Source organism: Daldinia childiae (genome assembly GCF_008694065.1).
Source record: "Daldinia childiae strain JS-1345 chromosome Unknown Scaffold15, whole genome shotgun sequence".
Lineage (NCBI taxonomy): Eukaryota > Fungi > Ascomycota > Sordariomycetes > Xylariales > Hypoxylaceae > Daldinia > Daldinia childiae.
In genome coordinates this window covers 593,618-608,143 of record NW_022984656.1, presented here as the reverse complement: position 1 = coordinate 608,143, position 14,526 = coordinate 593,618, and the positions used below count along the sequence as shown (strand labels likewise).

The window sequence follows — 14,526 nt, the reverse complement described above, 5'->3', positions numbered from 1 at the left end:
GTAGCCATTCTCTTCTAGTAGGCCTAGACCGAGGCAAGATTCGAGAACCTACCGAATGCCCGCGATATCTATGCAACTCGAAGAATTCTATGCAGATCATTCACAACAGGTGTGAGTTTGAGGACAAGCAAGTTATCAAGCTACAAGAGACCCCCGATGAGGTACCCGCTGGACAGACGCCACATTCGGTGTCAGTTTGTGTTTATAACGAGTTGGTAGATTTCTGTAAGGCTGGTGACCGCATCAAGGTCACAGGTATCTACCGTGTTAGCCCAGTTAGGGTAAACCCACGTCAGCGCTCTGTCAAGAGCATATTCAAGACCTTTGTTGATGTTGTCCACGTCGCCAAGGTCGATAATAAGAAAATGGATATAGATATATCTATCCTTGATGATGGAGCTAACGACGAGGAGAATAATATCGAAGAAACCCGAAATATCAGCCCCGAGGAAGAAGAAAAAATCAAGGCTACGGCCGCCCGTCCGGATATCTATGAACTTCTTGCCCGGTCACTAGCTCCATCTGTCTACGAAATGGACGACGTAAAGAAGGGCATTCTCCTCCAAATGTTTGGAGGAACAAACAAAACATTCGAGAAAGGTGGCAGCCCGAAATATCGAGGTGATATTAACGTCTTACTATGTGGTGACCCGTCAACATCAAAGTCTCAGCTGCTCAAGTACATTCACAAGATCGCCCCTCGTGGTGTTTACACTAGCGGCAAAGGATCTTCTGCGGTCGGTCTTACGGCGTACGTCAGTCGTGACCCTGAGACTAGGCAACTCGTGCTCGAATCTGGTGCTTTGGTTTTGTCTGATGGTGGCGTCTGTTGTATTGACGAGTTTGACAAGATGTCCGATTCTACACGTTCTGTTCTTCATGAAGTCATGGAGCAGCAGACAGTTTCAGTAGCCAAAGCCGGTATCATTACTACGTTGAATGCCAGGACAAGTATTTTGGCATCGGCCAATCCAATTGGGTCTCGATACAATCCCGACCTACCTGTACCGCAAAATATTGATTTACCACCTACGTTATTATCGCGATTCGATCTTGTTTATTTGATCCTTGATCGTGTCAACGAGTCGGCCGACCGCAGATTAGCGCGACATTTACTTTCCATGTATTTGGAAGATACTCCACAATCTGCTCCTTCGATTAATGAGATATTGGTATGTTCATATTACAATACAACTTTTACTGGAAAGAGTAATACTAACAGATCCTTTAGCCTGTGGAGTTCTTAACGTCCTACATCTCGTACGCTCGTACTCACATCCACCCGACGTTGACCAAGATGCTTCGCAGGCACTTGTGGATGCGTACGTGAATATGCGCAAATTAGGACAAGATGTTCGCGCAGCAGAAAAACGTATTACTGCTACGACACGTCAGCTTGAGTCGATGATCCGCCTCGCTGAAGCACACGCCAAAATGCGACTCTCGACGACAGTGACTAAAGCTGATGTTTTTGAAGCCGAGAGACTTATCCAGTCGGCATTGAAGACTGCAGCGACAGATTCTCAGGGTCGCATCGATATGAGTCTTCTCACAGAAGGCACCAGTGCTGCAGAGCGGAAACGCAAGACCGAGCTGAAGGAGGCTATCCTACGTCTTCTGGATGAGCTAACCAGTAGTGGGCAGAATGTCCGGTGGAGTGAAGTTAGCAAACGTCTAAACGAAGGGGCGAGTGTTCCTATTGAACCTGCCGATTTTGCCGAGACTATGAGAGCGCTCGAAATGGAGGGATCTGTCATGATCAGTGGCGAGGGTGCGAGGAGGAGCGTGAGACGCGTCACTGGTGTTGCGTGAACTTCGCAGGGGAGGATGTTAAGAAGGATAAATATCCCCAGCCTGGTATTTTAGCGGTGGGGGTGATATAGTTGAGCAATATGCCAATACCCACTGGTGTTTTTTTAACGATGAATAAGTGTTCTGAAAATTGGGTATGAGATATGGGCTAGCAAACGAGTTGATGAAGACGTAGATTAATAAAGTAAAATGTCCTAGGGAATTGTTCACTTAGTCGACTACCATCAGTCAACTACGGTGTCAGCTATACTCGACCCTGTCACTCTGTCACTCTGTCGCGTTAGAATTTAAACTGGATCCTGTTGAACCTATGATGTAGTGTATTTATTATAAAAGAATAACTAAACTAAATAACTTTCCGTCTATAACCGATCTATTGTTGACAGGGATTCACCCAAAAACTAGCAAACGATCTACTTCCTTACGTCTATATGTGGAAGAGGAGCACAAAATACTCTCTCCAATACTCAAGTTACAACATGCAGAATATGCAGCTCAAGTCCAATTTTCTCAAATTACACCAGGTATCATTGGTGCACACCGTGACGTCAATCTTTCTCCTCACGTTTCAAAGAAATGGACCACAACAGGGCCGATATCGTGGGATGGACACGTTAGAACCCAGTGATTTTCCTCGCAGGTACATAGAGAATTCTCAACTGATATTCCCCGAGTATTCCCTCGTTTGATTCCCTTAACTAGATACAGAGTAATCCGTGCAGAAAATGGCTTACAACTCGAAAGACTTTTACCCCCGACCCGATTTCGTTCACGGCAATCACAGATGGACACCCCTTAATGAGGGGTGGTCGATACTCTTCGACGACGACGATGTTGGGCTGAAGGAGGCATGGCAGATTTAATGGTGTCCCAGACAAAGTGTCTGTCACGCCTTCTTCTAACCTAATCAGCGAAGCTGAAGCCCAAAAGCTGGCTGCATTCCCCGAACTCAAGGAGAAAGGATTTCAGGCCCCGAAAAGCCAGACTCGTGAGCATGTTAAAAAGCCCATTAATGTGCCCTTCGCCTTTCAAACACCCGCGTCCGGTGTCTTTGACAACAATGCTCACGAGGTTTTATGGTACGAGAATAAAGTCGTTGATCCACGCGAAAAAGCTGAGATAGAAGCTGGGGATATAGTCCTGGCTCGCTTTGGCGCCGTGGATTACGATGTGACGATCTGGGCTTCGGGATATCCGTAGGCCAGCACCGGGGCGGACACGTACCTTTTGACGTAGACATTACTGATGCTCTGGCAAATGCTTGGAAGAATATCGGTAAGGGGGAATTGAACCTCATCTTGCGCATTCGCGACTCGCCGCATGACCTTGCTCAGCCTCGTGGTATGTATGAGAACGTATTGGTCAGATAATAGAAATATATATTTCTCGACCTTTGAGGTTCTGCTATCAAAACACTAATACTAGGTAGGTAAGCAATATTGGGCGCCAAAGCCAGAGTCTATTTTCTACAAGCCTACTAGTGGGATATGGCAACCGGTTTGGTTGGAAGTTTTACCACGGATACGGATTGGCGACAGTAGGGCGGGCACAATATTAAAGTCCAATAACATTTCTGAAGGCCTGCTAGAAGCTACAGTGGCCGTTCTGGGACGGAGAGCTGGTCATGGGTATAGTGTTGAGATCGAGGGTTATCTTTACAGTGTCAGCGTAGCCAAGACGAAAGAAAACCTACCTAGCGACAAGGACTATGTTTCTATTAACCTCGGCTTATCTCTGAGCGACGATCAGAAGTCAAACGCACCGCCGACCCTTGCCCAGGACGCCCCCTACTATGATAGCCACTCCTGGCGAGGTACTTTAGCTTGTGGTCGCCGGACCACCCAACTCTATACGATCTATCTATTCGATTATATGACTCAGAGGACAAGCTTATCGATGAAGTCAAGACGTACACTGGATTTCGAAGCATCGACTGGAACCGAGGCGACAGAACCCTCAGGTTGAACGACAAGCCACTCTTCCAAGCGCTGACCCTCGACCAAGGCTACTGGCCCGAGACGGGCCTCACACCGCCGTCACCTGATAGTCTACGATTGGACATTGAGCTGACGAAGAAGATGGGCTTTAACGGGTGCCGAAAACACCAAAAGGTCGAGGATCCAGTTTCCTGTACTGGGCTGATAGGCTGGGGTTCCTCGTCTGGGGTGAGATGGCAAACGCATACGAGTTCAACGAAGACTACGCTGAAAGATTTAGCCAAGAATGGGTAGAGGCTGTGAAGAGGGATATTAACCACCCCTCGATTGTGACTTGGACTCCTGTTAATGGTATGTATGAAATGAGTCTTATGCCTATATTAGGTCTACATCGAGTGTTTTCACTATATAAATATGAGCTAACATGTTCGTAGTACGTTTCTATATCTCTTACATGTGTATACTCACCAGTTCTCGATTCTATTTGGGGTCAGAGTGGATGTGTAATCGGCAGATTAGAAGCATTTCGGATGAGATATTAACTTGTAACAGGAAAGCTGGGCCTATCCCAACTTGAAAGACAACATAGACCAACGAAATCATATTCGGTCGCTCTACCATATCACAAAGTAAGAACTAAGCAGATTCAGGTAATTCAAATACTGACAAATCGTAGGACGCTCGACCCAACGCGCCCCGTCAACGACAACTGCGGCTGGGAACACGTCATAACAGACCTAAGCACATTCCACGACTACTCAGACGCCCCAGACCTATCTAAGACTTGTGCCACTCTAGAAGGCATTCTAGGGAAGAAGCTTGCCGACCGTGACTTCTTTGTCGGGCCACTAACACTTAAAGACGGGAGAACCGACAGCGGGACCAAGCATAGGGAGGGTGCTCCTGTCATATGTACCGAGTTCGGCGGCGTCAACATTGCGCCCAGGAAGGGGGCGGAAAGCGGAGATGGGGATTGGGGTTACACGACTGCGAGCGATCCGAAGGATTTACTAAAACGTCTTGAGGCTTTGATGCAGGCAGTTGTTCAGGGGGGGCATATTTGTGGATTTGTGTATACTCAGCTGTAAGTCGTCGCTACAAACTTATTAAACCGGGGAGGTGATCCGGTATGAGGGTGAGGATTGCTAATGATTGACTGATTTAGGTCCGACGTCGAGCAGGAAGTCAACGGCTTATACTCATTCGACAGGAGGGAGAAGATTCCAGCAGACGAGGTTAGCAAGCTTATCGAAGCGGCGAGGAAGACGTACTTCGACAATCTTGCTAAGGGGACCTAATTTCTTATGCTTTTTATGCCTAGATGGGTGGAAGTGGAAAGCGACAGATTCTTCTCATGATAATATTTGATGCTACTTAGATTTTTTCTTAGGAACTCGGGAGGGTAAACCGATCGAGTCGTTCACCAACTAATTTATATAGACGAGTTCCTAGCCATGGAGCTACACGCAAACATATTTTAACAACGATGGATTATCGTGATAGTAGCTTTATTATTTCTTCCTCGGGTTGTAGTGCATATATTTTCTTGATCGTATATGAAAACTCTGGTTTAGGTATCGACTTAAAAGTAGAAATAATATATATAGGAGCTGTTACGGTATTAGCTACCTGTGTCATGGTTACAGTTAATAACGTTAGATTAAACTGGTAAAAGATAGAAACGGAACCACCTGACGTAGTGTTACCTAACATTCATTATACATACAAAAGTACATATAGTGGGGCGGATAAATGATAGGGCGATCCAATGACAAGGACATTAATTGTAAGTATTGACCTCAACTTCCGAGAATTGTCGCTAAGTACCTAAAAGCTCCATTATCAAATCCCCTAATATACCAATTGGCCATCACATAACGCAGATGGCGTCGCTATATCGCATTGTCGGCTGCGGCGCCAGACGTCTGCAGCTTGCGAAGCCAACAATAAAGCCAGCAATACGCGCCTTATCGCAGACTTCTCTGCGCAAGGCCAACGAGTTACCTAACCAGCGCACCACCCTTCAACCCGTCGATCCCGATTTCGCCCACCCCTCGGATCCTTATGGCGTACAACGTCTTCAAAATCAGGATGGCTCCGTCGAGGCCTCCCGCGAAGGAAGCATAACTGATCGGAAGGTCCGTCACTACACAGTCAACTTTGGTCCTCAGCATCCTGCTGCCCACGGTGTGCTACGGTTAATTCTAGAGCTGAGCGGAGAGGAGATCATTCGATCCGACCCCCACGTCGGACTACTTCACAGAGGAACGGAGAAGTTGATCGAGTACAAGACCTACTTGCAGGCCCTACCGTACTTCGACCGATTAGATTACGTCTCTATGATGACCAACGAGCAATGCTTCACCCTCGCTGTCGAGAAATTACTAAACGTAGAAATCCCGGAGCGAGCCAAGTTCATTCGAACTTTATTTGGAGAAATTACAAGAGTTCTAAATCATCTTATGTCCGTTCTATCACATGCCATGGACGTGGGCGCTTTAACACCTTTCTTATGGGGTTTCGAAGAACGAGAGAAGTTGATGGTGAGTTTATTCTACCATATATGATCTAAGTAGTACAACGAAAATAGGAAAATTTTAGGACTAATGGAAATCTCTCCTTATAGGAATTCTACGAACGTGTATCTGGAGCCCGTATGCATGCCGCATATGTCAGACCCGGCGGTGTTCACCAGGATATTCCATTCGGCCTTTTAGACGACATCTACCAATGGGCGACGCAATTTGGCGACCGAATCGACGAGACCGAGGAAATGCTAACAGATAACCGAATCTGGATCCAGAGATTAAAGGGTGTCGGTGTGGTTTCCGCCGAGGAAGCTCTTAGCCTTTCTTTCACTGGCGTCATGCTGCGAGGTTCAGGTATACCGTGGGATGTACGTAAGAGTCAGCCATATGACGCATACGATCAAGTTGAGTTTGATGTTCCCGTTGGAGTCAACGGTGACTGCTACGACCGATACCTATGCCGAATGGAGGAGTTCCGCCAATCTCTCCGAATTATCCACCAGTGCCTGAACAAGATGCCAGCCGGTCCTGTCCGAGTTGAGGATTACAAGGTATCGCCACCCCCGCGAGCAGCCATGAAGGAGAACATGGAGGCCCTTATCCACCACTTCCTGCTTTACACCAAGGGTTACGCTGTACCTCCTGGCGAGACTTATGCTGCCATTGAGGCGCCGAAGGGAGAGATGGGTGTGTATCTGGTGAGCGACGGAAGCGAGAGGCCATACCGGTGTCACATCCGTGCGCCTGGTTTTGCGCACTTGGGCGGCTTCGATCAAGTCGCTAGAGGGCATCTGATCGCTGATGCTGTAGCGATCATCGGTACGATGGATCTGGTGTTCGGTAAGTACAATCAATGCTCTAGAAACCTGAAGAATTTAGATACTAACGCATTCGAATGAAACAGGTGAAGTAGATAGGTGATAGGCCTACGAAGAAGGCTAAACTCTTAAAAAAAAAGACATTTCGCGGTGCAAATCATAGACATCGTTTTCGCTTGTACGATAGTCGACGAGGTCACTGGTGACGTGTCTCGCATAACGCATATAGCATCGAAGCATCGTACTGATTTAGTAAATATGGATATGAAAATTTCGTGAGAAAAATTTTTTTTTTCTTCTTTTATGTTTCATCCTTCCCTCTTCTCTCTTTGTGAGTTTTGTCTCCTCTCTAGACGATCTGTTCAGTGAAAATTGCCACTAGTTTATCGTTCTTATGTCAAGCAACATTGCAGCAAGTAGGTATATTGCCGAAATGGCGAAAGCTCATATGCAGGTGCAGATCACGACAATATGGTGTCGGATGTTAAGATGATCTGTGAGATCTGATATCTCTGATATCTTTGATATCTTTAGTGAGATGCCGGGCGCTGCTCCGGAGAAAGCTTGGGGTAGTACAGCTCACAGTTCTCGAAGGGAGGCATGTGAGAGTCACCTTCGGGACCCGCGCCAACGGGCAGTCCAACAATAGGGGTACCTTGTGGTTCGTAGTAAATGGTCTGCATGTCGACGGGGTGGCTAATAGCGCTGGGGAAAAACGGAGCTCCGGGTGTGTTGGCGGTGTAACCATACTGTTGCTGGGGCTGGGGCTGTTGTCCGTGGCCCTGCATCGCAGATGTGTCATAGGGGCTACAAGCCCAACGGGCAGGTTGACCAGGAGCGACGGGAGTGATAGGTGCGGATTGCGCGTTGTGGGGAGTCCAGTATTGATGGACTGTGTTGGAGATGTGCAGATACGGCGGCGTTGTCTGATCCATAGGTGGTTGAAAGCTAGGCGCGAAGCTTGATACGCCGGGGCTCTGGTAGCCGGAGGCGCTGGCACCATTGCTGCCGTTGTAGTTGTACGTGGGCAAGGTGTTCGCGCTCTCGCCATCGTTGGCGTATCGACGAGCGTCGTTCGGGCCATACTGAATTGCGGGCATACCATCGCTGTTGTTGCTGTCGTTGTTGCTCCTAGCAGCAGTCGCAGCAGCGGAAATTTCTTCACGCATTTCCTCGTGGCCGGTATAGCGATCAAACGTAATGTCACATGAGCAGCGACCGGCTCGGTGTAGCTCGGCATGGTCACGTGTCCACTCGGCGCCGAAGAGACTTAGCATACGGACCGATACGCTGAGGCGTCTAGAGGAGTTGTTCTCCTTTTCCTCGAATAGGGGCGGTAGTCCGGGGCCATTGCGGGGCGTGCCGGAGCTTGAGGCGCGACGACGCTGGCGATTGTTCTGGTAGAAGGACTGATCCCCACGACCTTTGCCCTTCCATCGCTTGCCCTTTCCGGGGCGCTGTCGGCTAGGAATCTCGGGGCTAGCGCTGCGAATGTCGGAGGGTGTGCTAATGTTGATATTAGCCATGCTGGCAGGAAGAGTTGTTGTTGCAATGTTAGCAGCGTTGGAGGTCGATGGCTGTGCAAATTCCGAGTATGGGCTCGGGTCAATAGACGGTGTGAAGGCCGCGGCTGACGGAGAGAAGGAGAATTGGGAACCGTCCATCTGCGCAGTTGCCGGGAAGCTGGGTACCGAGGGCTCGGCAATGCCGAAAGTGGGGCCGTAGTCACTTCCGCTGTGGGTGACCATGCGCGGCTGTTGCAGGTGCGGAAACCGGATGCTGCAGCTACAGGCCCCGCGTTCGTGCATGAATCGGTGCTCATATTCGATGATGTCGATGTACCGGCCGTGGAGAATGCGTCCGCAGGCCGGACACATGGTCGCGGAGAGCATGGGGCGGCACGCCGGGCGCGGACAGCAGGGGTTGTTGTGCATCTGCGTGGTCATGGGGCAGGGCCGCATGACCGGGACGCTGGTGTGTCCGCAGGTGTAGCCGACGTATTCGACGAAGCACATCTTGGCGGTTTCGACTGGGAAGACTGGGGATTGGACTTCGTTAGAAAAGGGAACTGGAGAGGGTATATTTATAGGTGTTAAGGGTATGTGATCGCCTTTGCAGAAAGCACGGTGGGTCATCGTACTATCCCAACAAGGTTCTTGTTGTGAATAGTGTAGATATTTATAGGCGAGTTGCACTGTATGAGCAGGATTGGGAAGGGGGGGTATGGGGAAGGAGTATGGGAAGGAGTATGATGATTAGGCTAGCCGTAGGGATAGACTTGCAGCTTGGTGTAGTTCTTGTTGGGCTTGTATTATCTCGGGATGATGGATAATGGGTATTGTGCTGAAGGGCAAATATTTGGCCTCTCAACTAATTGCAAGGAGACAAGATAGACAAGATGGTAGGCGACGAGGGAAGGAGCATACTTACTAGAGATCTAGGGCCGGTGAAGGTCAGTATCGGTCTTCCCCTTCTGGGCTGAAGAAGCTGTCTGCCAGGTGAAAGAGCGACCGGAAGCTTTGTGATCTTCTGTTGGTGTTGCAACAAACAGCGATTATACTTGGAAGCAGCGATGACCTATCCTGTGCTCTGTGTATGGATATGTGTGAGAGCTTTACGCGTCTAGATGATCGCCTTTGAAGAGGATATAGGGGAAAGACCCGATACTGTCTAGATAAGGCAGGCACGAAGTCCGCTGGGAGTATGAGCCGCTAAGGGTGTCAGCTACTGAAGGTATCTTCTGTCTGTCGATAAGAATTGCTGTTGCTAAAGAGCTACTAAAGTTTTTGGAATAATTATGATACCTAATCAGTCTCCGAATTGGTGATGATTATAGGTAGCCCGTGGACTGTTAAGGTCGCTGCTGTGGTTCTAGAAATTCTCTGGGCCAATGCTAGGATCAGTTCATATCAAGGAATTAACAAGGAGGAGTAGAAATTTATTATCTGCTAGTGCTCTTTCCTGGTGGAACGTGCTAATGGCTTTTTTTTTCTTTTTCTTTTAATTCGGGCACAGGAAAGAGGAGTCTTGGAAAGCTCTTAGACGACGATTTTGCGATAGGGGATGGGGTGGTAGAGGGGACAAGAAGCTGTAAGAGTCACCGGGCTGGTAGTATATAGGTCACTGCTTGAGCAGATATCAATTCTAAATATTCACCAAGGTCATGTCTGGTAGATAATTTTTCCTATTGTTCGGATGATATAAATTGGTCATTGAGAAGCCATTTCTAGCTCTTCTGATTGGTTACTGTGCTAAATATCTCGTCTAAACTCACAGCTAGGCACTGGTCACAGTAAAATGATTACACCATACTGTTCACGCCAATAGGTGACTAGCAGACCAGCATTATTGCTTTATCGATCCAATGTTTACTGTAGCTAGGCCTCTAAGTAGATAAATAATAGTGTAGCGCAATACAGTACGAAGTCCTGAGATAACCCCTCGGGAAGCTCAATTTTGTGAACAAGGGGCTAGAATTCTTATTAACCCCTGCGGCTCTAATTCTAGGGACATGGGATGCACATACCAATAAAACTGCGGGAGAATCCACTGTGAATAATAGAGGACAGAGTTGCGCCTGCTCCTTCTTGCCGAATGACTTGAGTGATTACATGATTGATACGAAATCATTGTACGGATCTACCTATGCTCAGGATTCCTGAGGTATTAATAATTCTATGAATCTCTGGTTGGTAGACCTAGAGTGATAAAGATTGCATATTAATACGAAAGGCTCTTGGGACAGACCACCTTAATCACGCACGTAAGGTAAACCAAGTGAACATGATTGACTATCTTCATAGCTAGGTTTGTCTCCAATAAAGAATAATGTTTGCAGATAATCAGTTTTGTGTTTGTAGTTCACTCAATTAGATTTTGAATAAACAATGTACGTTCTACGTATCAGGCTATTAAGTTAAATACTTGATTTATTCTATCTAGAGTATCGTAATAAACGATGGAAGATATACTGGGAACTGCTCGTTGCTTCGCTATTTTTCGCTTTCATAACCATATCCCAACAAAAAAAAAGGATAATAGAGGAGGGAGTTAGTTATCTCAGGCTACAACATCAGCTGGTGATAACGCAACAACTGGCTACCAGCAAGATTGCTTTATCAGTATCGCTAAATCATGTGGCTACAGCATTCAGTGCTATAATGATTAATGATTGATTATTTAGAAGGCTAGCCCACAGCTATCTCTTGAAAGTATACATAGGCCTCATTTATCAGTCTTTCCGGCCCAGTTGATAGTCCTACTAGTCATCTCCAATAGTAGGACTTGCTACTAGACAAGTTACTAAAATCAACGCCCGCCTTGCTGAATTTCTGTAGCAGATTAGTAAGAGTCATAGGAGTGAATATTAAGTGAATTTACCTTGGTATCTTCTTGTCTGGTATTCCAGATCCCCTTTAAACGATGTCATGATACTAATGATTATCTCGATATCGTCTAATCTCATTTTACCGGTGCCGTTCTGCCGGGCTTGAGCTCGACCCATGGCCGAGGCCAAGAGGTTCCGTAACTGCCGGCCGTCAAGTCTTTTCTTATAAAGGTCCGTTCTTCCAAATCGCTCAATCTTGTCATATTCTTCCACAAGCCCCTTATCATTATATAGGTTCAAACGTTGTACGAATATCGCGATGGACTGAGCTTTATCCAATTCGGTGTACTTGATCGCGATATGTATCCTAGATTGAACAGCGACGTCGAATAGGGCAATTTGGTTCGTAGTCAATATGAGTATACCTTAGGTGCATCAGTGAATTGTGTATACGATTTGGTATAATATGAGGGGAATTTTACCTTGGAAATATTCAAGAACACGAAGAAAGACTAGATGATATTACAAAATTTGTTACCGAAGTACCTAAAATATATTATGCTTGTGTATATTACCTGAAACAAGAGCATTTCGCTCTGTCGTTGGACCCTGATGACCAATGCCTCTACTTTGTACGAAGACGTCTACCTCGTCTCTAATGTTTCATGTCAGCATACTATCTTGGCAGTGAGAGATAACATACATTAATAGAATGGCTTTCCACTTTGTAGCAAGGTCGAATATTCTCCTCAGGTTGGACTCGACATCCTGAGCTTTAGTTCCAACATCTCCTACTCCGATGCTGAACAGTGTTTTACCTGCTGCAGCGGCCAGTGTTTCCGCTAATGAAAATTAGCTAAGTACTTGTAGTATTGGTGGCATTTTTTTTCAAGTGTACCCGTCGATGTTTTCCCAACTCCGGGATTCCCTATATGTTAGGGTCAGCGTATACCACTCTATATGTTTCAAGCATTATCCAATAGAGTAGTTACTCACCATATAGTAGAATTACGAGTCCCTTCCCTTTATCTTGTACCAGATCAGCAACCTGGCCTTGACCATGAGTCTTGACTAGATCTAGTAATAGATCTTTCATCTCTGTTTCGCTGAGATAGGAGTCACCTTTTAGGTGAAGGCTTGATTTAAATGTAGAGTCATTATCTTTGATGGGCTTGATGTACCTAATGTAGAGCTGAGCCCATTGCTTCTCGCGGAGTATGTATCCTAATATTCTTGGAGGGCAGAGCATGAACTGTAAGTCGGCCCAATCACCAGTACCTGTTGTTTCGTCGAAATCACGATGGTATGTCTCTGCCAAGGCCATATTATCTCTACACTGTGAGCAAGTGCATTCATCAGACTCATCACCTATGTATAAGTCTCCAATACGCCTAAACTGTGGACCATGTAGATAATATGACTCAAAATCGATCATCACTTCGCCTTTGACCTGGAAATATGTTAGAATAGAACATATGCAAATTTTATATGGGTATGATGGGTGATACGATAAGTTCTTTGGGTCCTGGTTCGGTATCTTCATCGTCGGGATCGCCCATCATCATGCGTTTGAATGCTGAAGCCTAATATTCAAGCTTTGTTAGCAAGTTTAGATTATTGTTAGTACCAAGATTTTATTCACCCAGTTTTCTTTATGGCCTCGAAACCCGAACTTATCCGCCATAGCTACTCCATTATAATTGAACCGCTTCTCGCCGTCACCTGCAGTGCAAAAATTTCGATATAATTTCCCACGTTCAATTAATAATTGCTTGATTTCCTCTGCATCCTTGGCTTCGGATAGTGGGTAATACGGAAGAGAAGAGATGGACTTCGTTCCTCGGAACCTAGGAATACCCAATCTGATAGGCTTTCGCTTGAAGACTCGTCCGTCCCAGTCGTAAGTCAGGCAAAAGATAAACCACTCCTTTTCGCTCGGCCACAACTCTTCGGTATCTTGGACGATAAATACTTGGTCGTTCTTGAAGTAAGGACGGCCATAGACAATTGTCCCCGGGGGAAAAATAGTCCATAGAGTGTCGTACGTAATACTTTTTGATTTAGTCAGCGATTCTCTATTTTTCAGATAATCGTCTAGTTGCATATCACCACTGGTCTGTTGAAGGAGTTTGAGGATTTGATCCAGGCCTCTTCTTGCGATGTTGTCCTCCTCATTCTCAGGATCTCTTTTCGCTTCCTCAATGAGGAGGTCCAAGTTCATGATAAGAGGCTCATACGGTGATCTGATTTTTACAGACTGGCCATAGAAATCATGTGTAGGATGATGTGCAAGAAGCCCTTTGAGCAATTCGCGAAGACGTTGATTCAGTATCTCCAATTCGCCATACCCCCCGTCCGCATTCCCTGAATCCTTCGAGTCATATATAACTAGCCTGAGGATAGAAGCAGCTTCTTGGCCGTCAAGTTTGTCTGGCTCCGGAGCCTGAGTTTCTTCAAAATCTTTCCTCTCGCCGCTTTGAGAGCTTGGATCCCGACGGTTTGTGACCAATTTCACTCTCCAGGGTTCGTGTGTCTTTTTCGATTCCGTATCATGTTCCTTTTATTAAGGTTAAGTGAGCACATACTGTAGATTACAATGTCGTATTATTTAATTTATTGCATTTACATACCGTTTCTTTTTTCAAATCATCATCTTTTGCCGAGGGTAATTTGTCCGCCGTAGCGCACTTAGCTTCAAGCCGTGCTAATCGCGTAGTTAGGTCCTGGATTTCCTTAATAAGAGCCTCCTGCTGGTATACTTTAGTATATATATGTACTTAACCTCCTTTTATCACTCACATTTCTCGCATCTCTAGTTTCAGCCATCCTGGATGTTTTAGGGCGGTGATAAATGGACATGAAGATATAAACTCTGGAAGCTAGTATATTAAGAGTTCATGGATTTAGCCCATTTCTATACTCATATGGGTAGGATAAGCATGTTCTCCCAAATAAGATTCTTGCAGAACTACGGTCACAATATTGAAATTAGGTGCTACCTATATGTCACATAATTGGTCGGTTCCTATCAGAAAAGCTAGATGTTGCAGCAGGCTCTGGATCTCAAGCCGTGAATTCCCGCCCGGTAACTCTCTTATTGGATA

At 46.3% G+C, this 14,526-nt stretch overlaps 4 protein-coding genes across 4 annotated transcripts; 2 read left to right on the top strand and 2 right to left on the bottom strand.

The window, feature by feature from the left end:
* Positions 1-89: 89 nt before the first annotated feature.
* On the top strand, positions 90-5,047 carry GL218_09080 (DNA replication licensing factor MCM4; the record flags this gene model as incomplete). Its single annotated transcript, XM_033585904.1, has 10 exons — positions 90-1,176; positions 1,232-1,801; positions 2,687-2,891; positions 2,951-3,153; positions 3,242-3,625; positions 3,694-3,904; positions 3,958-4,100; positions 4,339-4,378; positions 4,426-4,833; positions 4,915-5,047. The coding sequence occupies 10 exons, from the start codon at positions 90-92 to the stop codon at positions 5,045-5,047; spliced, it is 3,384 nt and encodes a 1,127-aa protein (XP_033440039.1).
* Positions 5,048-5,632: 585 nt separating this feature from the next.
* On the top strand, positions 5,633-7,176 carry GL218_09079 (NADH-ubiquinone oxidoreductase 49 kDa subunit, mitochondrial; the record flags this gene model as incomplete). The annotated part of the gene is made up of 2 exons (XM_033585903.1): positions 5,633-6,292; positions 6,376-7,176. The coding sequence occupies 2 exons, from the start codon at positions 5,633-5,635 to the stop codon at positions 7,174-7,176; spliced, it is 1,461 nt and encodes a 486-aa protein (XP_033440043.1).
* Positions 7,177-7,625: 449 nt separating this feature from the next.
* On the bottom strand, positions 7,626-9,110 carry GL218_09078 (uncharacterized protein; the record flags this gene model as incomplete). The annotated part of the gene is made up of 1 exon (XM_033585902.1): positions 7,626-9,110. One exon carries the CDS (start codon positions 9,108-9,110, stop codon positions 7,626-7,628), a length of 1,485 nt encoding a protein of 494 aa, XP_033440113.1.
* A 2,351-nt stretch (positions 9,111-11,461) lies between these two features.
* GL218_09077 (AAA family ATPase) lies at positions 11,462-14,248 on the bottom strand (the record flags this gene model as incomplete). Its single annotated transcript, XM_033585901.1, has 10 exons — positions 11,462-11,847; positions 11,905-11,934; positions 11,998-12,077; positions 12,126-12,264; positions 12,321-12,350; positions 12,419-12,872; positions 12,931-13,005; positions 13,065-13,979; positions 14,053-14,172; positions 14,222-14,248. 10 exons carry the CDS (start codon positions 14,246-14,248, stop codon positions 11,462-11,464), a joined length of 2,256 nt encoding a protein of 751 aa, XP_033440127.1.
* Between the last annotated feature and the right edge of the window lie 278 nt (positions 14,249-14,526).